Source organism: Anabrus simplex, chromosome 1, assembly GCF_040414725.1.
Source record: "Anabrus simplex isolate iqAnaSimp1 chromosome 1, ASM4041472v1, whole genome shotgun sequence".
Lineage (NCBI taxonomy): Eukaryota > Metazoa > Arthropoda > Insecta > Orthoptera > Tettigoniidae > Anabrus > Anabrus simplex.
In genome coordinates, this window is record NC_090265.1 from 798,202,199 (window position 1) to 798,226,152 (window position 23,954).

At 38.5% G+C, this 23,954-nt stretch overlaps 1 protein-coding gene across 5 annotated transcripts in view; it reads right to left on the reverse strand.

Moving 5' to 3' along the window:
- Cbl (E3 ubiquitin-protein ligase CBL) overlaps nt 1–23,954 on the reverse strand; it is a 468,900-nt gene that overhangs the window by 24,086 nt on the left and 420,860 nt on the right. For 3 of the 5 annotated variants that reach the window (XM_067136287.2, XM_067136286.2, XM_067136285.2), the window contains 2 exons: nt 7,747–8,133; nt 4,790–4,886 (listed from right to left, as the gene is read on the reverse strand). In XM_067136287.2, coding sequence (XP_066992388.2) covers nt 4,790–4,886; nt 7,747–8,133 — 484 coding nt within the window. Of the gene's footprint in view, nt 1–4,789; nt 4,887–7,746; nt 8,134–21,002; nt 21,058–23,954 lie in introns of those variants that run through there. The other 2 variants (XM_067136289.2, XM_067136288.2) reach the window with 2 other exon arrangements.

Sequence of the window (23,954 nt, forward strand, 5' to 3'; positions counted from 1 at the left end):
AACAGTACCGGTTACGACCCATAAATAGGTCATCTTCAGCTGCTAGAGAACCTACTTAATAGCGACTGTACAGAATAAATACTATTAAAATTAAAAATTAAACAAGAATGCCATTAAATAAACATGATACCACTATTCTAAAATTACTTAATGTTAAATATATACATATGGTACAGTTTTGGGGTTAAGGGGGTTATTTTCAAATATTACATTTAGTGAGGCTGGAATCGGATACAGTTCTTAGAGTTAATAAAAAATCACTGATATTCAGATGTCAAGTTGCCTGTGTTAAATGCCACTATTATGTCCAACGGTTTATGAGATCTCTGAAGTGCATTGTTGTGCCAAAAATATTACGGGGGTGTCGTGTTCCTTAGAATAAGAGGTTCAGCAACCAGTTCACGGACACATAGCTTATACTCAGTCTATATCACTGCTGAAAAATATGTTAGTGAGTGCCACTATTCTAAAAAATACTTAATATTAAGATATATATATATATAGTACAGTTATGGGGTTGAAGGGTTTTACAGTGGCCCCGTGATTACCACATATTACAAAAGTTCTGTTTGCTGAGGTTGAAACTGGATACAATTCTTAGGGTTTATGGAGAATCATTGACATACTGGTGTCAGGCTCAGATATCCAATGTTAAATGCCAATACCATGTCCAGCGGTTATTCAAGGTGCATTGTTGGGCCGCAAATATGCGGGAACGTCGTGTTCATTAGAATAAGAGGTTTAGTAACCTGTTTACAGATACATAGCTTTTACTCAGTCTATATCAATGATAAAAAAGCAGGCTATTTTATATTAGACTTCATTATTGAGGTTTACGTTGCTGTGCGTGACATATTGAAATCAGTGGAAGCTAGTTGTGGGTGCTCCTCTCTTCATACTTGCGTTCCCTCATGTAATTTTTAAAAAAATGTGTGAGCTGGATATGTCCTTGAGCATGGTTAGGAGCGTGCTGCACATTGTTGTGTGTACGTCGTGTGGCTATCAACTATCAACTATCAATATGGACCATGAAACTAATAGATTATAGTAACACATCAGGTAGCTCGCGAAAGTGGACTCAAAGTTATGCAGTACGGAAGCCCGCATTTCTGGCCATGATAAGCCCATTGTGTGAAGCAGCTGACACCAGAAGACTATGACTGCAGAATGGAGTTGATGCTGGGTTGGCACGAGGACTAGTCTCAACTGTTTCAAAACATCCTATGGAGTGACAATGTCATAATCCAGTGGGAGGTGACACTACTGGACAGAACACAACACCAGTATGATACAGGAGAAGTCATTGCGTGGTGCGGAATGGCGGCCACAAATGTCATCAGACCATATCTCCTGTGCACGACACAAAGAAAGTGGTACGCTACGTGTGGCCCACCTGTCAGGATGGGAAAAATCAACAATATTATTTTCATGCAGGATGGTACATCTCTTCATTTTTAAAATGACAGATGTATGTGGTTGAATGATAAGTTTCCAGGATGTTAGCTGGGGTGACATGGACCCACAAATGGTCTGCAAGGAGTCCAGATCTCATACCCTTTGAACTTTTCCTGTAGGGGTGGGCAAAGAATAAGGTCTACCTGGGGTAAGCTGGAGGAACTGGAAGCACAAATCTGGGCATATCTGGGACATTATCACCAATATCCCACACAACTTCCTACAGAAGACTGTGGATTCCATTCCTGTCATTTGAGAAAATTGGTGCCAACACTGAATTTTGAGCTATGCATCCATATTCCCAAGTAAAATTGAAAACATTAACATTCATTTCAATAAATTAGCATTACAAGTATAGAATTTACTGTATATGCTTTTTCAATAGCCCATGCTGTATGTGTGAGTAGAGAAATATAGGAAAATGAAACATAATATGGCTTAGAAGTCTTAGGAGAGAATACCATGCAACTTCATGAAGTGACTAATTCAAGTCAAGTTTGATTTTATGCCTTTATGGTAAACTGTGATCTTACTAATTCTGTACTTTACTACATCTCTACGGAGGGGAGAAATGCTGAAAATAAATTGCATGATCATGATCATGTAGTACAGTAGAAGTCCGCTGTAGCGAGTGCGGTGTATAACGAGAACCCCGTTATAATAATAACTTTTGTCCGTCCCTTAAATTCCTATATAAAATTGTGTATTATCCTTCGGTTACAGCGAATGCCTATCACTGACACATCTGTTATTACGAGCGATTATGCGTGCTCGATTTTTCCGTTGAAGCCAATATTTATGCACCCAGTCATTATACTGCACGCAATCGATCATCTTCGGTACCACATCGTTTTCTCACTATGCCCACCAGCGAGCTCTCTCGTCGACATTCGAAGGCAATGTCGGAGTCGATTAGTAATACCCGTCGACTGTTCCGCAAGGAAAATGAAAGAGGAGAACAATGTTTCGTAATAAATGCGTAAATAACGTGACCTACAACCATTGTTAACTCATTAAAGATAAACGCTGAATAAATGACCACTTAATTTTAATGCTAAATACCGCAATTAAGTAAGAATGAGATAGGCCTACACTTCAAGATATGGCAGTGTCCGTCATTGATTACGAGGTTAGTTTATATTTTCTCGCGTCTGTTAAATTACGGAAAGGCTATTATCATGTCAATTTATAGCGAGAAGGTTATAATTTCTCTACTGGCGCTTGAAGTATGTTTTCATCATACATAGAGTACAGATAAGTTAGGATAGGTGATGCTATTTGAATAACAAAATTGAAACGTTTGCCACAAAATGCGATCGATCATCTTCGGTACGGTATAGTTTTCGCGCTACATGCATTTGCGAGCTCTCTCGTCAACATTCGAAGGCGATATTGGAGTCGATTAGTAATACCCGTCGACTGCTGTTCTCTAAAGAAAATTCAAAATGAAAGAGGATAACACGTTTTCGTAATCAATGCGGAAATAACGTGGCTGATAGCAGTTGTTTACTCGTTAAAAATAAAGGCTGAAGTAAACGATCTCTTAATTTTAATGGTATACCGTATACTGAAATAAAGTAAGAATGTGATACACCTCAAGATATGGCAAGACACAGCACTGATTTCAGAGGATAGTTTATATTTTCTCGCGTCTAGTTAAATCTTGGAAAGCTATTCCCATGTCAATTTTTAGTGAGGAGGTTATCATTTCTCTACATGCGTTTCTAATAGGTTTTCTTGATACATAATACGGTTAGGTTAGGTAATGCTGTTTGAAGAAAACTGAAATGTTTGCCACAGAAGCCGTTGGAGTTATACCGTATTTCTCAGAATTCAAGACGACGTTTTTTTCTCAGAATCTCATATGAAAAATCAAAGGTCGTTTTGCATTCACAGCCTGATAGTAATGAACACCACTGGCAACTACCGCAGTAACCACGCTGCTTCTTTACACCTCCACGGGCACACACACACAAAACTCGTTGCCAATAAACGACCGCCTATTTATCATATATTGCTAGCCACGGCAACCGGTTGTACAGTGCCTATGTGTGTCACTGGATCTCGGGAAATAGTGAAGAGAGAATGACATTCTATTATCCTCTACAAAAACGTTTCTCAAATCTGCAGAATGGCATCAAAACATGCGAGCCTTCGAATTCTTAGAAAGGCCACGGCTACTCAGTAGCAGAGTTATAACGCGTCTGCTGTACCTGACGCATAGTAAAATTAAGTTTTATAGACAGCAGGAATATTTTCGTGATGGATCGTCGTATTGTAAAGATACGTGGAACAGGTACTGCCGGCAAATTTTCAATGGGTTCTCGTAGATGTTATGATGCCAATTTTAAGTTGATGGCTATTAAACATTCGGAAATGTATAATAATTGTGCAGCCGCAAGAAAATACGGCATAGGCCTAACTAAAGCCAATATTCGGCGTTACCATGAAGATAAAGATAGCTTAAAATGCGTACTGCACAAAAAAAAAAAAATGCATTCAGTGGCCCGCAACAAGGGCGCTTTAAAGAAGTCGAAGATGAAATTGTGTGGTATGTGCACAAAAATGCAAGGGCGGAATTGCCATACCGCGGCGCAATAAACTTGTTTGTTAACTTTGAAATTCCGCGACCTATACATCGCTAGTCATTGAAGTTGGCCGAATCCTGCAAGCAAGATGTGCGTGTAGCGGCAGCCAGTTATATCTGATGCTGAGAGACAGTAACAGTTTTATAGTATGCAAGAATATTTTCCTGATGGATCGTCGTATTGTAGAGACGCGTGGAATGTGTATTGCCGGCAAATATTCAACGAGTTCCCCAATTTTAAGTTAATGGTAATTAAACCTGCTGAAAAAAAATATAATTGTACAGCCGCAAAAAAATACGGCATAACTAAAGCCAATGTTCGGCGTCTACAAAGTCTAAAAATGTGTACTGTATAAGAAAGACATTCATACGATTTTACAAAGCACTTTTTAAGCCTGATTAAAATTTTTTGAAGGTAAAAGTGGGGGTCTTCTTGGATTCGGAGAAATGCGGTAATATATATCTTTCAGAATGAAATTAAACACACACTTTCACGTAGTATCGGATTTCGAAAAACAACAAACAAGTAAGCCGTAGTGTGGATATTATCTGTGAAAACGCAAGTTTTGAACAAACTGATTGCCATTTCATACAAATTTTAATGTGTACGGGGGTTTTCCAGACTTTTACAAAATTCAGATATAACGACAATCCGTTATAGCGAGTAAATTTTTCTCCATTATGAATTCTTGCTATAACGGACTTCTACTGTACTTAAAACAAAAAATATCCTTAACAATAATTTACCTGCTTTCACACCCCATAGGTTTGACTACCTTCTGGGTTAATAATATTTCAGGTTCTGCAGACGAACTGATCACAGGCTTGATTACTGGTGTACTTCCTAAAAGTAAGACAATGTAATTAAAAGAGAAGAAATATCATCTTTAACTACATTTAATGAACAACATGAGAACATGGAAGGTAAAGATAAGACCTTAATTAAAAACATTTCATATCTGTCCACATTGCTCATGAGGCTAGAACTAGGAGGAGGAGTAAAAGGAGGAGGAGGAGGAGGAGGAGGAGGAAGAAGAAGAAGAAGAAGAAGAAGAAGAAGAAGAAGAAGAAGAAGAAGAAGAAGAAGATGAAGATGAGAAAGAAGATGATGAAGAAGGAGAAGAAGGAGAAGATAATTATCAGAAAAGTAACACCAGTGACAAAATATTAGTTCAATGATACCAAGATGATGTTTGGCCAGTTACCCTGCTATGGCAATGAGTATACCATACAGTGACTCAATGCCGACCATCAGGTGGTGGTAAGTAACCTGATCCCCTAAGGTTACCAAAGGCTTCAGGCAGATGGGTTTCCTTAGGTGGGGTAATGGTCCCTTGAGTGTAGGAAATGATACTGGAACCCATAGAGTATAAGAGAATCCGAAAGTTAGGGGCGAATGCAAAAGGCGTCTGTACTCCTTGTTAGGAACAGCCTGAGCACCTGCTGGCAGTAGCTCTAAAATACATTTGGGAGTGTCGACACTGTCCTATAGCAGCTTTTTTTCTACATTGACCATGGTGGCCTACATGCTATCACCTAGCGGTGGCGCTGAGAACTACTCAGTCACCTAAGGAGTTTGCCGCACTCACTTCACTCCACAAACTACTGTATTAATGAATAGTCTTGTAGAGAGAGAGAGAGAGAGTGTGTGTGTGTGTGTGTGTGTGCGCGCGCGCGCGTGCATGTGTGTGTGTGGTACTACAAAGAGCTTTATTTACAAGTTTGTTTTAGGATGGCCATTGTTTTGTATCCTTGTGAGTAACTACTGTTGCGTTTTTATTGCATTCTTTGGTTAGCATGTATGTAGCATGCAATGTGACATTCGTTCGTTTCTACTTGCATTGGTCTATGTCATAAATGTACAACAGGAAGGAGGTAAGAAGCCTAGGTCAAAAAATAATCGTCGATGTTCATGAATATTTTCAAAAAGAAGCAGAAAATAATTGTCCTTTAGTGCGTGTGTATAAAGTGCAACAAAGAGTGTCGGAAGCTTGTCGAGTTAGCATGTGAACCATTCAGTGTATTGTAAATGAAGGCAAAGACAGTATAGAGCCATCTGGTTCCAACACATTTTAATCACCGCGTAAACAAATAAAAAGGAACTGTATAACAAAGGCAATAATGGATTTGATAAAGATGTAATAAGAAGAACTATCCTCGGGTATTACGCAGAGGGTGAACATCCAATACTTAAAGTTTCTTGTTGATTTACAAAAACAAATAAACTTTCAATAGGGAGTTACTTCACTGTGCAGGATACTGAAGTCTATGGGGTCTATAGGAAAGACAAGAAAGGCCAGAGTAAGAAATGAGGACATCAGGAAGGAAATTGGAGTGGAAAAGCTTTTTGAGAGAATGGAGAGGAATAAACTTAGATGGTTTGAATACGTTAAGAGGATGGAAGAGGGAAGGATGCAAAAGCAGATTATGCAGACCCAGACAGAAGGAAGGAGAGCAAGAGGGAGACTCAGAATAAAGTGGTTGAAAATGAAGAATAGTATAATTAGAAGAAAACTGGCCTGGAATACAGTTAAGGAGGAACAATGGTGGCTGGATAGAAGAAGATGGAAATGTACCAAAAAGATCCCAACGCGGCAGGAGTTTGACAAGGGAATGGTTTATGACTATGATGAATGCCAACAAATCTTCGATATGATGTACGGAAGTTTATTTAATTTTTTAAGTTGCCCTAATGCCTTTATTGTCTTAGACATCAATGATTTTTGGCCGTTCACTTGAGGAAAAAGATCAGAATATACCTGTTACAGTTAGCAATAGATGAATATAGTTAAAAGCATGAGCTCTCATCTAATAGCTGGATGGAAAAAAAAATTGAAATTGGAGCCTTAATTCACTTTTTGTTTTTGATTAAACTAAACTCACAATGAAGAACTTATAATTTCACCATTTTTTTCCCCCCTTTCCTTTTCATAAGGCCTAATATTTATAATTTCCACTGAGATCATTTGCAAATATCTGTAAAATATTCATAAATGAGGGAATGGTTTTTATCGAACATTACTTGCAGTAATAAACTGTACATCTGTACGAAATTCTGTAACTCTGAGATGCCTAAAAACAGGGAAATTTGTTTTTTTAATTTAACAGAACTGCTATATATTTTTGTTCCCTCTATAATATGTTATACAGATACAATAACTAAGGGTAACATATAGTTTCAATGTTGCATACTACTGAAACTAAAATCGTTATCACAGGTGACATTTTCAAGAACAGCACTCTTAAATTTGTTATGACACAACCTATTAGATTACCTGAGCTAATCCATATCCCACAAAAGTAAAACTCATGAAAAAAGATCATGAGAGAGACTACATAATATTGCACAACAAAATACTTCTAAAACCAATTTACACAAGGTCATAATTTTTCTTGAATATCTAAGAACAGCTAACTGGTATCAAATCAAATGCCTGCACAGAGCAGCTGCAACCATATCATCATCATCATCATCGTCCAAGAAAATTGCTCTTTTCCATCATCGGACATGGTAGATAATACGGAAGAAGTATATAAGACCTTTTGGAGGCAATACCTAAAGGCACTTTTCGTTTGACACTCTTTTCACAATATTATATTCTTTTGAATATACCTTGAGCAATAACTTGATTTTAAAATTGGTATGTTGTAGCATTTTGCTGAATCTACTTCACAATTATTTATATACCGATTCTACATCTTACCAGGAATGATAATTGTGTTCTCGTAACTTGGTTCTTCAGATATTTCATCAAGCTCAGCATAATGGAGTCCACCACTATGTTGACGTTGCAATGTATTGCTCGAAGTTGGTTCTGAAGAATGTGATCGTGAGGAAGTGGTGGTGGAGGGGGAATTAGACTGCAATATCGATGCAGCTGAAGACGATGAGCATGGGATTGAAGGGATTGTCGAAGGAGGTAACGGTGGAAACATTGGCGTGGTATTTGATTTCGAAGGAAGCGCTGTGGGAACTGAGGTACTAGGAGGTAATGGACACGACTGATGCCTTACGTGGGCAGAGGAGGTAGATGAAGATTTACTTGAACTGCTTGCTGTCTGTAGGATGTCATACCTTGTGTCCACAACACCTGTTAAATCAACACCAATTATGAAATTACCACTCAAATATTAGGCCTTATAAAATAAATGTAAATACAATATACCGAGTAAACTATAAAATCAATTTCTACTACATTAGATACATCAATTTCTACTACATTAGATACCGTAATATAAAAAGACATAATGGATAATAAAATACTTTGTTCACAAGTGCAATATGTGGGCTGAATAAATAACATCACTACATCGAGTTCATGACTAGACATGGTACTCTTAGACCAATAATTTGGTGGAATTATCCCATTTTAACCCTCATTATCTTTGTGATGAACTGTGCTTAAAATAAAATTCTGAAATAAACTTGAACTCTGTCTAGCTTTCTTTTGCCAATATTTCTTTCAGTTAAGTACACTAGCATCAAAAAGTTTAAATTCACCTCTGATATTCTATACATTTTCTTGAAACTGACTGGTCTACTACACACTAAAATGTATTCAATAATATTTAATTATTATTTAGGTATTATGTAGGTATCTGGGGAGTGATACTTGTAATATAATCTTCAGCCTATGTGCATGAAATATCAGCCTGAATTTTGTTATATTGCTTTACCAAGCATTTATGAACCTTAAAAGGTAGAGGAAGCAATTGATGATGATGCTTGTTGTTTAAAGGGGCTTAACATCTATGTCATTGGCCCCTAATGGCACGAAATGAGATGAAATATAAGGACAATTAAAAATCCATAATCCTCCACTGACCAGAATTCAAAACGTGAGGACGAAGAATGAATGAATGAATGGAGTACAATCAGTGGATCCAACCCGCAATACCCCACATTCCCAGAAACTAGCGTTAAACAATAGTATTACTGACCAAGGGACTGCTGCTAAAGCACAATACTGAATCGATGATGCTTGTAGTCTAAACAAGTCCAAAATCCAGGTCATTGGCCCCTCATAATGGTACTTATCGCTAGGAAAGTAGAACCATGGTATTTGTCATGGTGCGGTACTAATCAAAAATAGCGTAGACTCGCAGGATTCCACACATTATGGCACTACTCACAGGTAATGTAATGCGCACATGTAACGCAGACCTATGGTATTTTGCACATTGTGTCGCTATTTACAGGCAACGCAGGCCTATACAGGCAACGCAAACCTAAGATGTTCCTCACATAAGTGGACCAACCACAGGGACTCACACTATCCTGTGGTGTTCCTCACATAGTGGGTACTAATCATAGGCAAGGCAGAACAATGGTGTCGCTCATATAGTGGTACGAATCACAGGTACTGTAAAATGCATCCTGAGCACACACTGTTGCTACTAATCACAAACCTATTGTATACGCAACATACGGGTACTATGCGCAAGTAAAAGCGACCCCGTGTGATGGTACTAATTACAAGTAGTATCATGGTTCTAATTTGATCATCCCTTGGTTGCCCCTTTTAGTTGCCTCTTACGACAGGCATGAGATACCATGGGTGTATTCTTCATCTGCGTCCCCCACCCACAGAGGGTTGCGAGTTTGGTCTGCGAGAGGTATGTTATTTCCCTCAAGTCCACCGGTAAGCCGGTTAGGACCCCACTATCTGCCACCTGGGACGCGCCCCGTGGGAGTATCACCTCTCCCCCTGCTATGCCAGCATAGTAGGTTTGTGGGAGGAAGCACCTGATACTGGCGAATTACTGAAATTTACCTATGATAATAAAGACATTTACAAAAATATTCAAAAGTTGAATGATAGAAAGGCAGCATTTAAAAAAAAAAAAACTTGTGCATATTTGCATGCATTGTGCGTACAAATCTGGGCTCTAGTAATAATTATAGAAGAATTATAATTCCATGCTTGCAAAACCATGGAAATAAATGGAACCCACTTTCATTACGAGACAAAACATGAGAAGTTTCTTTTATTTGCTATTTTGCTTTATGTCACACCGACACAGATAGGCCTCATGGCGACGAATGAGAAGCAATGGGTGAAAATGATAATGATATCTATTAATTAATCCTAGCTTTACCAAGGTTTTTAATGTACCATACATTACCAAGGTTGGAAAAACCAATGAAAATTGAAATAAATTATGTATATAGAAATTTAAAAAAATTGTTTATTGAACTAAAACATTACTATCAGTGTTTGTGGCATTCATTTCAACTATTTATTTTATTGCAAAGTCAAGTAAACAAACAAATTGTTTCACAACAATAACTTTTGTTCATTCATCTGTTACCTGATGAAAACAGATGTAACACCTCTTCACGGGGGGGGGGGTCTTCCTGGGTTTTGATGTTCTGGCATTGTGGTTCCCTACCAAGTATATACTTCATGTGTTTTAATATTGGCCAGTGTAATCCTCGGAGATCCTCAGAATGTTGTACAAGTAGTTTTCCCAAGTTCTAATTGTAATGGAAAACTACTTGTGCAACGGTTTTTTTTGATGCTGACCAATGCAAAAATGTTCTGTTTACACTACTATGTTATAGTAGTTCAGTCAACTTTTCCTTTGCTCAGAAAAGGCAATAATACATATTCCTCTCGGAATTCTAATGGTTTAAATACCCTCCATTTGGAATAGCAATCTATAGTAACCACTCTAGTGTGTTTGATCACTACCTAATTGTACAGATGTATCGCAGTATTTCACACGGTAAAAGAATGCATCACGAGGCACGGATGTTTGGGAACCATCCTATCCAACTCTTAGTAGTTCAGAAACTCAACACTGTTGAGTTATTTCTGCCACAAACAGCAGCAGAAGAAATACACTGCTATAAATCAACAGAAAGAGCTGATTGGCTTTTATAAAGACAAGGTGAGTAACTGCTTTGTCCACCAGGGACATAACTGTAGCAGTAAAAATAGGATAATTTAAGAACTCTAAGGGTAAACAAAGAGATTAACTTACCAAATTAAACATGTTTTGTATTGTGGTTAATGTACTTTTGCTACTTTAAATTTAGCTAGGATATTTTTTCATTAAAGAAGCTGTTCAGTCTAAAGTTTCTTTCAGTATGATGACTTAAAAAATGACATGAATGATTGTTTTTGTCCGAACTTGATGCAGTTATGAGAAGCAGAAATACAGAGTTATAAAATATGCGTCATCACCTATTCCACTCACAGTCAGTCGTGTAGTAGAGGCATTTAGGCCTAATTGAACATTAGTGTGTTAATATCATACCAGTAAAACATAACTGGCATATGAAATTCTACTGATATATGCATAATATTGTTATTACTTACCCATCTTCCTAAAATGAACAGCAACTTACGCCAGTAGAACATCATCAGCAGCTCTTAATCTATGATAAATTATATCAGGTTCTGGGAACATGTTTCTTATCTGATTCACTGCACATGACGATAAAACACTATTTTTATGAACAATTGCAGTCCACGAATTAATCCAATTTATTGTTTATATGTGAAGAATCTCGAGGTTTTACAATTGGGATATCCCAGGTAAAGCCATGTTTCTCTTTCAGAATTGTTGTCAGGGTACTTTTACTAGAAATAACAGAACAAATACACTGCGATAAACCAGTGGAGTAAGTGCAGTCAAATGTATTTTATCAAGCTCTGTATTTCCAGTTCTCATAACTGCACCCAGTTCAGATGAAAACTGGCATTCTCGTAATTTTTCATTCCAACTGTGTCTTGCTTTATTAAGCACCTCTATACCACAAATTAATTTATACGAATGAACAAACTGTTTTTACACATCCCTTTACTTAATTTATATTTTGGAACTCATGACAACACACTTTAGATGTCACTTGGCATAAGAATACAACTCTCAACATTTTACATTATGAAATACCATTGCTGTACAGAGATTTCTTTACAGAACAGCAATTCCTCAACACTATTTGACTGTAGAGTTCTTGTTGGGTTCAAAACAACACCGTTCCAATTCACTCATATTCTGTGTGGTTTTAGATATTAGGAGATTATTTTAAAATCAGTTTCACTCAGCCTAGTTTGTGAGTCAGGTGTTCTAAAAATAAGCAATGTTGATAAGAGCTTGCAGAGGGAACTTACATAGACAATATAAAGTACAATTATTAATTAACACATTATATCTCCCATCTTTATCCTGGCAATGGATCTAAATGTCCCTAATGCTTACTATAAATGCTAGGGTGTTCCCCATAGATGGCGCATATTAGTCCCATCTAGCAGACTTAAGAAACAGGCAAGGGCTATTGACTCATGGATGGTGTCTGTTAAAGAAGTTAGTCTGGACAAAAGAGAAACCACTCTGCATTGCCACATTCATATTATGATAAATGTAAGAAATATATTTCTTTTACACCTATTCAATACAACTCAATCTGTTAAAGTTAGAGTCAAATCCTCATTAAAATAAGAATTGGTACATGTTTCACCCTTTCCTATAGGGCATCATCAGCCATATCATTACCTCAAACCATATCAGGTACCTGGTTAAAATTGATCTAAAATCAACTACAAAACTGAATACATTAAAAAACTTAACTTAAAAAATCCATCATTATAGGAGTCACATGATTTAGGTACAAGTGAAAATTACAATATTGATGACCTTGAGCTATGGTCAATATTGAATATGAATCAAAGTTTAAAAATATTGTTACAAAATGATGAAAGTGAGTTTAGAACAATGCAAATGATTACATACAAACTAATAAGGAAATGAATTCCAACACTGTGCCATTTTTCATAATACTGGACCTGGGCATGTGTACTTGATTTAGTCTTATTCAAAAGTAGCGGATAAGTTCTAATTTTTTAAAAACTAGTCCAGAAGTCCTACTGAGCTATCTTTCTAAATCTTCAATATGATTATGGTTACAGATACTAAAGAAACGGCCCTCAGTCCGTGGCACCCCTTAAGGGGGGAGAGGGTGCTAAGAATCCCCCTGAGGTCAAGTAGTGATAAGTTTCAAATTTATAACAAAAGAATAAGAATCACCACATGAAATGTGCGAAGTCTATATATGGCTGGGAAACTGCAAACATTGAATCAGAAATGCAATGCTTGGAAATCAAGATTTTGGGCCTGGGTCAGGAACACAACAAATTAATCATGGAGTTCTGTATTACCCTGGTGGTAACGATCCTCAACATCAATATGGAGTGGCTGTGCTCCTCTCATCTGATCTGATGAAGTCTGTCATCGATTTCATTCCCTTTGGAGAGCGTGTCATGTTTCTTAACGTGCAAACTTCCCATCGTCCCATGAATATTATCCAGGCTTATGCTCCAACCGGCGATAAGGAAGACGAATTAGTCAAAGAATTCTATTCCATTCTAGAGGAGGCAATGTCCCTTACAAAGAAAGGGGATGTAACTCCTGTCCTTGGCGATTTCAATGCTAAGATAGGTCTCGGTGCAGAGGATGAAATCGTTGGACTATATGGGCTTGGTGAGAGAAATGCCAGAGGTGATCGTCTAGTTCAGTTTTGTTCAGAACAACAGCTCTCTGTTATTAATACCTTTTTCAAGCTACATCCCCAGTGCTTGTATACATGGACGTCTCCTGCAGATTGTGAAGGTCATATTGTCATGAATCAGATAGACTTCATTCTCATCAAAAGTCATCTGAAAATCTACCCTGGGGCGGATGTTAACAGCGAACATAATCCCTTCATCATGGACTTAACACTTCATCGTTTCGTCAAGAACATATGCTCTGACAGACCCAGACACATCGATACAAAGAGCCTTGACAACCCCGTATTTCGAGCTCAAACAACCTTGAAGCTCGAAGAACGTATGAGAACAATAAACAACTTGGAAACAGAGGATACTGAATCACAATGGACTACACTAAAATACACATTCACTGATACTCAAGAGAATGACATGGAACATTCGAACAGTAAAAAAAAAAAACAGCCATGGATGACAGAAGATATTCTACAGCTTATGGAACAAAGACGGAAAGTGAAAAATGTTAGTAAAGTCCAATACCAAGAACTAAATAGGACAGTGAGGAGGAAGTGTAGGGAAGCAAAAGAACTATGGCTTGTGGAGGGATGCAGAGAAATAGAACTTCTCCAAGAGAAACATGACTTGTTTAATCTCCACAAGAAGATCAAGGAACTTGTAGGGAAATATTACAGGCCATGTAAAGCTATACTGAGGGATGCCAATGACACCATTTTGGTAGGAGTCGAAGACAAGTTGAAGTGTTGGAAAGAATATGTTGAAAACCTATTTAGCGATGTAAGGCCAGACAAATCACCTTTTATTGGCGAAGGCAGTGAAACAAGTCCAAATATAATCCAAGAGGAAGTACTGTATGCAATCAAACTCCAGAAGAATGGGATTAGCTGTAGGTCCCGATAAAATTCATGCAGAAACTCTCAAACTCATTGCTGAAGGCCATGGCAGAGGACTAGAGCTGCCAACTACATTATTCAATGCAATATATAAATCTGGTATAATTCCATCTGACTGGCTAAGATCTACTTTTGTCACCATACCTAAAAAGGCTAGTGTATCACAATGTGATGATTATCGTATGATCAGCCTGATGTCCCATGTGCTAAAGGTATTTCTGCCTATCATCCACATTCAAATCTACCTCAAATGTGAACGCCAAGTTGGACATACTCAGTTTGGCTTTAGGAATGGACTGGGTACTCGCGAGGCTCTTTCTTCCTTGAATGTTTTGACTCAGAGATGCCTAGATATGAAAGTAGATGTGCGCGCTTGCTCCATCGACTACCGAAAAGCTTTCGATTGCGTAGCTCATGCAAAACTTGTTGAGATTTTAAAATCTACTGGTGTAGATGTTGGTGATCTTCATATCATTACCCATTGGTACTGGAATCAAACAGCAGAGGTCAAAATAGAAGGAACTACTATTGAGGACATAGCTATACGAAGAGGTGTCCGCCAGGGATGTGTCTTGTCCCCAACATCTACTCTGAAGCTGTGTTCAGAGAGGCTATGGAAGATGTTAATCTAGGTATCAAGATCAATGGCTATGTCATTAATAACACCCGATTTGCTGATGACACGATTGTGTTAGCCAGCAACCCTAGTGATCTTCAAATCATTATAAACAACATCGTGAGGACCAGTGAAACCTACGGTTTATCCTTGCATATTAACAAGACCAAGCTGACTGTATTCCCAAAAACACCAAAACAGGCCTCCCTTTACATCAACAAGAACATCATCCAACAAGTATGTTCCATCAAATATCTTGGAACACTAGTGAACCAGCATTGTGATTCAAAATGTGAACAAGCAAAAAATATGTTCAATACCACAAGGACCTTAATCACCAGCCGAGAACTCAACCTCCAACTCAAGAGTTCGAATACAACGTTGTTATGCCTTTCCTCTCCTTCTGTATGGTTTCGAAGGGTGGACGCTCAGCCCTTTATTGGAGAAGTGGACTGAATCTTTTGAAATGTACTCATACAGAAGAATACTCCGAATATCTTGGGTAGAAAAGAAGACAAATAAAGAAGTCCTCAACATCTTGAACAAGAAGAAAGAGCTTCTCATAACCATCAAGGAGCGTAAGCTCAGTTACCTCAGGCACATCATGAGACGTGAACGATGTGAACTTTTCCAACTGATCATTCAAGGGAAGATTGATGGGAAAAGATCTGTGGTAGTGGTGGTGGTGGTGATTATTGTTTTAAGAGGAAGTACAACTAGGCAACCATCCTCTATCTAACACTAATCAGAGGGAAAAAGGGGAAGGGGTCCGACACTTTGAAAAATGAAGATATCGGCCAAAAGAAGACAAGGGCCACGAAGGGCGTGAAAATGACAGACTCCCTAGCCCTCGCAAACCTAATAGCGTCGGGGTCGGAAAAGAACAACAGTTGACCAAGGGAGGTCGGATAGGATAGATGAAAGTGAGGAGCTTGGCATAAGTAAGTGGAAGCAATGCCAGGACTCAGCTAAGGGCCCCGTGGTTGCCAACCCACGCTCCAAAGTTCAGAGCCCCTGGAGCCCCTTTTAGTCGCCTCTTACGACAGGCAGGGGATACCGTGGCTGAAAGACTTGCGGCAGTGGTATGGACATAATGTTGATAGAAATCTTCCGTGCTGCCGTTTCGCGTGTAATCATAATCAAGTGGATCGCCAACCTTTGGAGGGAGACGGCGTCATAAGAAGAACATACATACATACATTATCATTATAGACTGTTATGCCTTTCAGCGGACAGTCTGCAAGCCTCCGAGAATTTACTAAACGTCGCCACAATCCTCGATTTGCAACTAGTGTTGTGGCCTCATTTAGTTCTATACCTCTTATCTTTAAATCGTTAGAAACCGAGTCTAACCATCGTTGTCTTGGTCTATCTCTACTTCTCTTACCCTCCATAGCAGAGTCCATTATTCTCCTAGGTAACCTATCCTCCTCAATTCGCCTCACATGATCCCACCACCGAAGCCGGTTTATGCGTACAGCTTCGTCCATCGATTTCATTTCTATTTTAGCCTTTATCTCCACATTCCGAGTACCCTCCTGTCATTGTTCCCACCCGTTTGTACCAGCAATCATTCTTGCTACTTTCATGTCTGTTACTTCTAACTTATGAATAAGATATCCTGAGTCCACCCAGCTTTCGCTCCAGTAAAGCAAAGTTGGTCTGAAAACAGACCGATGTAAAGATAGTTTCGTCTGGGAGCTGACTTCCTTCTTACAGAATACTGTTGATCGCAACTGCGAGCTCACTGCATTAACTCTACTACACCTTGATTCAATCTCACTTACTATATTACCATCCTGGGAGAACACACAACCTAAATACTTGAAATTATCGACCTGTTCTAGCTTTGTATCACCAATCTGACATTCAATTCTGTTGAATTTCTTACCTACTGACAAAAATTTAGTCTTCGAGAGGCTAATTTTCATACCATACTCATTGCACCTATTTTCAAGTTCCAAGATATTAGACTGCAGGCTTTCAGCACAGTCTGCCATTAAGACCAAGTCGTCAGCATAGGCCAAACTGCTTACTACATTTTCACCTAACTGAATCCCTCCCTGCCATTTTATACCTTTCAGCAGATGATCCATGTAAACTACAAACAGCAAAGGTGAAAGATTACAGCCTTGTCTAACCCCTGTAGGTACCCTGAACCAAGAACTCATTCTACCATCAATTCTCACAGAAGCCCAATTGTCAACATAAATGCCTTTGATTGATTTTAATAACCTACCATTAATTCCATAGTCCCCCAGTATAGTGAACATCTTTTCCCTCGGTACCCTGTCATATGCTTTCTCTAGATCTACGAACATAAACACAACTGCCTATTCCTCTTGTAGCATTTTTCAGTTACCTGGCGCATACTGAAAATCTGATCCTGACAGCCTCTCTGTGGTCGGAAACCACACTGGTTTTCATCCAACTTCCTCTCAACGACTGATCACACCCTCCCTTCCAAAATGCCAGTGAATACTTTGCCTGGTATACTAATCAATGAGATACCTTGATAGTTGTTGCAATCCTTCCTGTTCCCTTGCTTATAGGTAGGTGCAATTACTGCTTTTATCCAATCTGAAGGTACCTTACCAACACTCCATGCTAATTTTACTACTCTATGAAGCCATTTCATCCCTGCCTTCCCACTATACTTCACCATTTCAGGTCTAATTTCATCTATTCCTGCTGCCTTATGACAATGGAGTTTTTTTTACCATCCTTTCCACTTCCTCAAGCATAATTTCCCCAACATCATTTTACTCCTCCCCATGAGCTTGGCTGTTTGCAACACCACAAGGATGATTTCCTTTTACACTGAGAAGATGTTCAAAATATTCCCTCCACCTCTCCAGTAATTCCCTGAGATTTATTATGAGTTCACCTGAATTACTCAAAACACTGTTCATTTCCTTTTTCCCTCCCTTGCTAAGATTCTTTATTACTGTGCAGAAAGGTTTCCCTGCTGCTTGACCTAACCTTTTCAGGTTATTACCAAAATCTTCCCATGACTTCTTTTTGGATTCAACAACTATTTGTTTCGCTCTGTTTCTTTCATCTATGTACAAATCCCTGTCTGCCTCGGTCCTTGTTTGGAGCCATTTCTGATAAGCCTTCTTTTTACGTTTACAGGCTGCTCTCACTTCATCATTCCACCAAGATGTTCGCCTTTTCCCATCTTTACACACAGTTGTTCCTAGGCATATCCTTGCTATTTCTACTACAGCATCCCTGTATGCCACCCATTCACTTTCTATATCCTGAACCTGCTTACTGTCTACTGTTCGAAACTTCTCACTAATCATATCCATGTACTTCTAATTTCCTCGCCCTGGAGTTTTTCTACCCTTGTTCGTTTCCAGACAGATTTCACTTTCTCTACCCTAGGCCTAGAGATACTTAGTTCACTACAGATCAGATAGTGGTCTGTATCATCGAAAAATCCCCGAAAAACTCGTACATTCCTAACAGATTTCCTGAATTCGAAGTCGGTTAAGATACAGTTTATTATGGATCTGGTACCCCTAGCCTCCCATGTGTAGCAGTGAATAGCCTTATGCTTGAAGAATGTATTCGTAACAGCTAAACCCATACTAGCACAGAAGTCCAGCAAACGCTTCCCATTCCCATTAGCTTCCATATCTTCCCCACATTTACCAATCACCCTTTCGTATCCTTCAGTTCTATTGCCAACTCTCACATTGAAATCACCCAATAGCACTATTCTATCCTTGCTGTTGACCCTGACTATGATGTCACTCAATGCTTCATAAAACTTGTCAACTTCATCCTCATCTGCACCCTCACATGGTGAATACACGGACACAATTCTTGTCCTAATTCCTCCAACTGACAAATCTACCCACATCATTCGCTCATTTACGTGCCTAACAGAAACTATGTTGCGTGCAATGGTATTCCTGATAAAGAGCCCTACCCCAGACTCTGCCCTTCCCTTTCTAACACCCGTCAAGTACACCTTATAATCTCCTATCTCTTCCTCATTATCTCCCCTTACCCGAATATCACTTACTCCTAGCACATCCAGATGCATCCTCTTTGCTGACTCAGCCAGTTCTACCTTCTTTTTTCCATAAGCCCCATTAATATTGATAGCTCCCCATCGAATTCCATTTCGTTCGCCAAGTTGTTTCCAAGGAGTCCCTCGCCTGTCAAATGGGAGTGGGACTCCATTACTCCCATACGTCCGAGGCTTGCTTAAAGTGTTCTGAGCTCGGTAAATTCATGAAGCAGGATGCTGCCCTACTTGCACATAGTCCAAGTGAGGATCTCTCCTCTAACGGGTTATGGACCACCGGTGAATTGTATAGTCCTAGCCGCCTGAGGACAATGAGGGCCACGACTCAGAATATGTCCGAGATGCCCACTCCCATTCCATAGCAACTGGTATCCCGACTCTCAGGACCACTTACTAGGCCACTCAGCTGTTGCCCATGGTTCACGAACTAGGATGTGACTACAGTAACCCACAAACATGAACCACAAGAAGAAGAAGAAAGATGTTATATTTATGTCGTAGTTCTACTTGAGCACCTATGTTGAACAATTTATTAGAGAACCACTTAATGAGGCTGTTGATTTGCCATTAGATCATCTTCATCCGTTGAGCAATATTCTGCGTTGATAGTGTGCGTAGCACATTCAATATAGGTTCTCGAGTAGAATTACAACATGAAAGTAACGTCTTTCTGTGCTAAGCACACTATCAACACAGAATATTGCTCAACGGAAGAAGGTGGTCTGATGACATTTCAACAGCCTCATTAATGGTACTCTAATAAATTGTTCAACATTGGTGCTCAAGTAGAACTACGACATAAATATACTGTCTTTCTGGACTAGTTACAAACTAAAAATATTATAACTTATTCGCTATCTTTTGAATAAGACTATACCAAGAACACATGCCAAGGTCCAATATTATGAAAAATGACACAGTGTTGGAATGCATTTCCTATTGTCATTTGTACGGAAGAAAAAGGTCTGATGACATTTTAACAACCTCATTCAGTTGTTCTCTAATAAATTGTTCAACATTGGTGCTCAAGTAGAACTATGACATAAACATAACGTCTTTCTGGGCTAGTTACAAAAAAAAATGTAGAACTTATTTGCTACTTTTGAATAAGACTAAATCAAGTACACATGCCCAGGTCCAGTATTACCTTAAATGGCAGAGTGTTGGAATGCATTTCCTTATTAGTTTGTATGTAATCTTTTGCATTGTTCTATACTCACTTTCACCATTTTGTAACAATATTTTTATTTCATTCATAATCAACATTGGCCATGGCTCAAGGTCATCAATACTGTAATTTTCACTTGTACCTAAATCAAGTTACTCATATAATGAGGGCTTTTTTTAAGTGAAGTTTTTTAATGTATTCAGTTTTGTAGTAGATTTTAGATCAATTTTAACCAGGTACATGATATGGTTTGGAAGTTTTTTTGATGTATTCAATTTTGTAGTAGATTTTAGATCAATTTTAACCAGGTACCTGATATGGTTTGAGGTAATGATACAGCTGATGATGCCCCATAGGAAAGGGTGAAACATGTACCAATTCTTATTTTTATGAGGATTTAACTCTTAACTTTAACATACTGAGTTGCATTGAATAGGTAGAAAAGAAATAAATTTCTTACATTTATCGTAAGATTACTTTCAATACGGATTCACAATGATTTTCATTACTTGTAGTTGCCACACTCAATCGACATAGGGACACTCAATGGAAAGGTCACAAATCATGCAACATTGGTCATGACTACAAACTCATTTACCATGGCAGATGCAGGAGTACAGGAGAGTCCGTCTTAGTAAACTTGGAGCTCGATAGCCGAGTCACCAAAGTGCTTAGATATTCCGACCACCTAATGTCCCTCATCATTGATGTTGATAATTGTTGCCTGCACGATTTCTCTGCCTACAGCCCACAAACTGGTTCTGATGAAGAAGGACCAGTTCTGGAATGAGCTATATGATCATGTCTTATCCTCGTGGACAAATTGTTACTGCTCTGTGGTGACCTGAATGGCCATGTAGGGAGCAACAGGGATGGATAAAAATGTCATGGAAACAATAGGTATGGCAAGAGCAACTATGACAGATGATGAATCCTCTATTTTGTTGAAGCTACCAACCTTCTCTTCACCAACATGTGTTTTGGAAAATGGTCCCTAATGTTTTAAGGGAAAGAAAATGAGGGCTAAGGTTCTCATCATCAGGGAATGATTTCAGCAGTGGCATTGGTGAGGATCAGTATGAGTCACTGCAGGTAGAATAGCACAAGGAAGGAAGAAGCGTTACAGGAGTGTGAGGCAGAACATTTGTTTTTTTGCTAGTTGTTTTACGTCGCACCGACACAGATAGGTCTTATGGCGACGATGGGACAGGAAAGAGCTAGGAGTACGAAGGAAGCGGCCGTGGCCTTAATTAAGGTACAGGCCCAGCATTTGCCTGGTGTGCAAATGGGAAACCATGGAAAACTATCTTCAGGGCTGCCGACAATGGGATTCAAACCTACTATCTCCCGGATGCAAGCTCACAGCTGCGCATCCCTAACCGCACGGCCAACTTGCCCAGTGAGGCAGAACAAAGACAAGGGAGGAAGAAATGGGTTCTGCAGTTGTCAGGGAAGTTAAGGGTGTTATGGGCAACCGTATCATCCATCAAAAAATATCCTGCATGTTCCAGACTGTTTTGGCATCAGCAACATGTGACAACTGCTACGGCATGACACATAATGCATTCTCAATGCTTCCATGATGCAATGTTCCTCCTCAATGGCTACTTCCTCCACATTACATGATACCTTGCACTATATATGCCCAGTATTCCCCGACAAACACTGTCCGCATTCATATGTTGTAGCATGGTGACGGGGAGGCCAACTGAATCTTCAGCCGCAAAAAGGTAGGAGAGAGGTTTCTTCCCCGATCCAGAAATTATTATTATTATTATTATTATTATTATTATTATTATTACCTTCATCCCAACATTGAAACTGCTGTCACAGACTTGCTAGAAAATTATTATCAGCTCCAATTTAACTACGGTAATATTGGCTGTCGACTTTCTACAAATGCCTAGCTCTCTCAGCCATATGATTTTCAAAATTGTTGAGCTTGTCAGCACTTCTTGTGGAGTGTTAGTGATTCTTTGGCTTCAGCTTCACCAAACCAAAACCATTAAATTTTCCACAGCCCTTTGGACATTAAATATTGAAGGAACACGTGTAAAAATACCACTAGTGATCATGAAGAATATCTGTTTCTTTCCCTTTTTCCATGAACTATTCCAGTAAGAACATTACTTAAAAATGTGTAGGTACACTCTAAAATATGCTTTTTGTGCTTGAACACTAGAAAGTTTGATAGTTCAAAGTTAATCACACAGGATATCTAAGACCAGTTACTAGTCCATCATCCATGTACTTCCTTTAAGCATATTACTTCAAAATAGGTTTCAATGTACTCTGAAATCTTAGTTTTTCCTAAAAATTAGTCTATGTTGTGAATAGATTCTATTAGAAATAAGACACAAAATTTGTGGAACTTATCAAGTTCCCCAATGTACGACATGCAAGTGTACTTAATTATCCGTGTCATAAGGGCATGTTGTTCTCAACTCTTTGCGGAGCATGCTGACTGTTTTAGGGAGTAAACAGGTTGAATTGGATCTTGACAAAGTGTAATTATTTGGAATTCTCGTTCATTTAAGAATGAAAGTTTTATTTTCCACTTGTTCATATCATTCTTAATGTAAAAATTTCATGATGGTTGTATTGTTCTTAATTCTGATCACTTTAATAATGTTTGGTGTCCAGTCCCTACCAACTGGGAGAGTAACAAATTTGTGCTGACCAGAATTGCTAAGATATTCACTATTATTGTAGCAATAAACTCAGGTAGAAGATCCACATGTTAAATCATGGATGACATCATATTCAGCAAGTACACAAGAATAATAAGAAAAGATTCATCTACCAAGATTTCAGGGTATAGTTACAGGATTGTGAGCGACTTCAGAAAGACCTTGACAATGTTGGGAGATGGACTGCAGATAATGGCTTGATGGTAAATGGGATAAAAAAATGTAAGTTTTACCAAGAGGAAAAGTTCTCTCAGTTTTAATTATTGTGTTGATGGGGTGAAAGTACTTCATGGGGATCACTTGTAATTACTTATGTATTAATATAAGGAAGGATTTTCACTGAAGTAATTACTTTAATGAGGTTGTAAATAAAGGTTATAGATCTCTTTCTATGGTTGTGAGGCTATTTAGGGGTTTAGTAAGGATGTAAAGGAGGGGCATATGACTCTGGTAAGAACCCTATTAGAGGATGGTTCTGGTGTAGGGGACCCACATCAGGATTACTTGATAATGGAACTGCGATAGATCCAAAAGAAAGCAGCAAGATTTATTCTGGGTGATGTTTGACAAAGCAGTAGTGTTACAAAAATGTTGCAAATCTTGGGCTGAAAAGATCTGGGAGGACAAAGACAAACTGCTCGACTAATTGATATACAATTGTATTGAAAAGGTGGAATAGAGAAATAAAAAATACAAAATTGTAAGCATATTATAACAAATTTCAATAGGGTCTAAACATGAGATTAGTTACATGTAATAATTGATATGTTCCGAGCTGCCAGAGATGATGTGGAAAGACATTAGTAGAAAATAAGCTCGAGTGGAGCTTATCAAAATATGAACATTAGGTTGGAACTCAAAAGGGTAAGTTAGAGCAAATATTCATTTATAGGAAGAGGAATTCGGAACAGGAATAATTTTTCAATACATTTCCAAGTTCTTTGAAATTGTTTAAGAAAAGACAAGGAAAACAACCAACAGCTTTTAA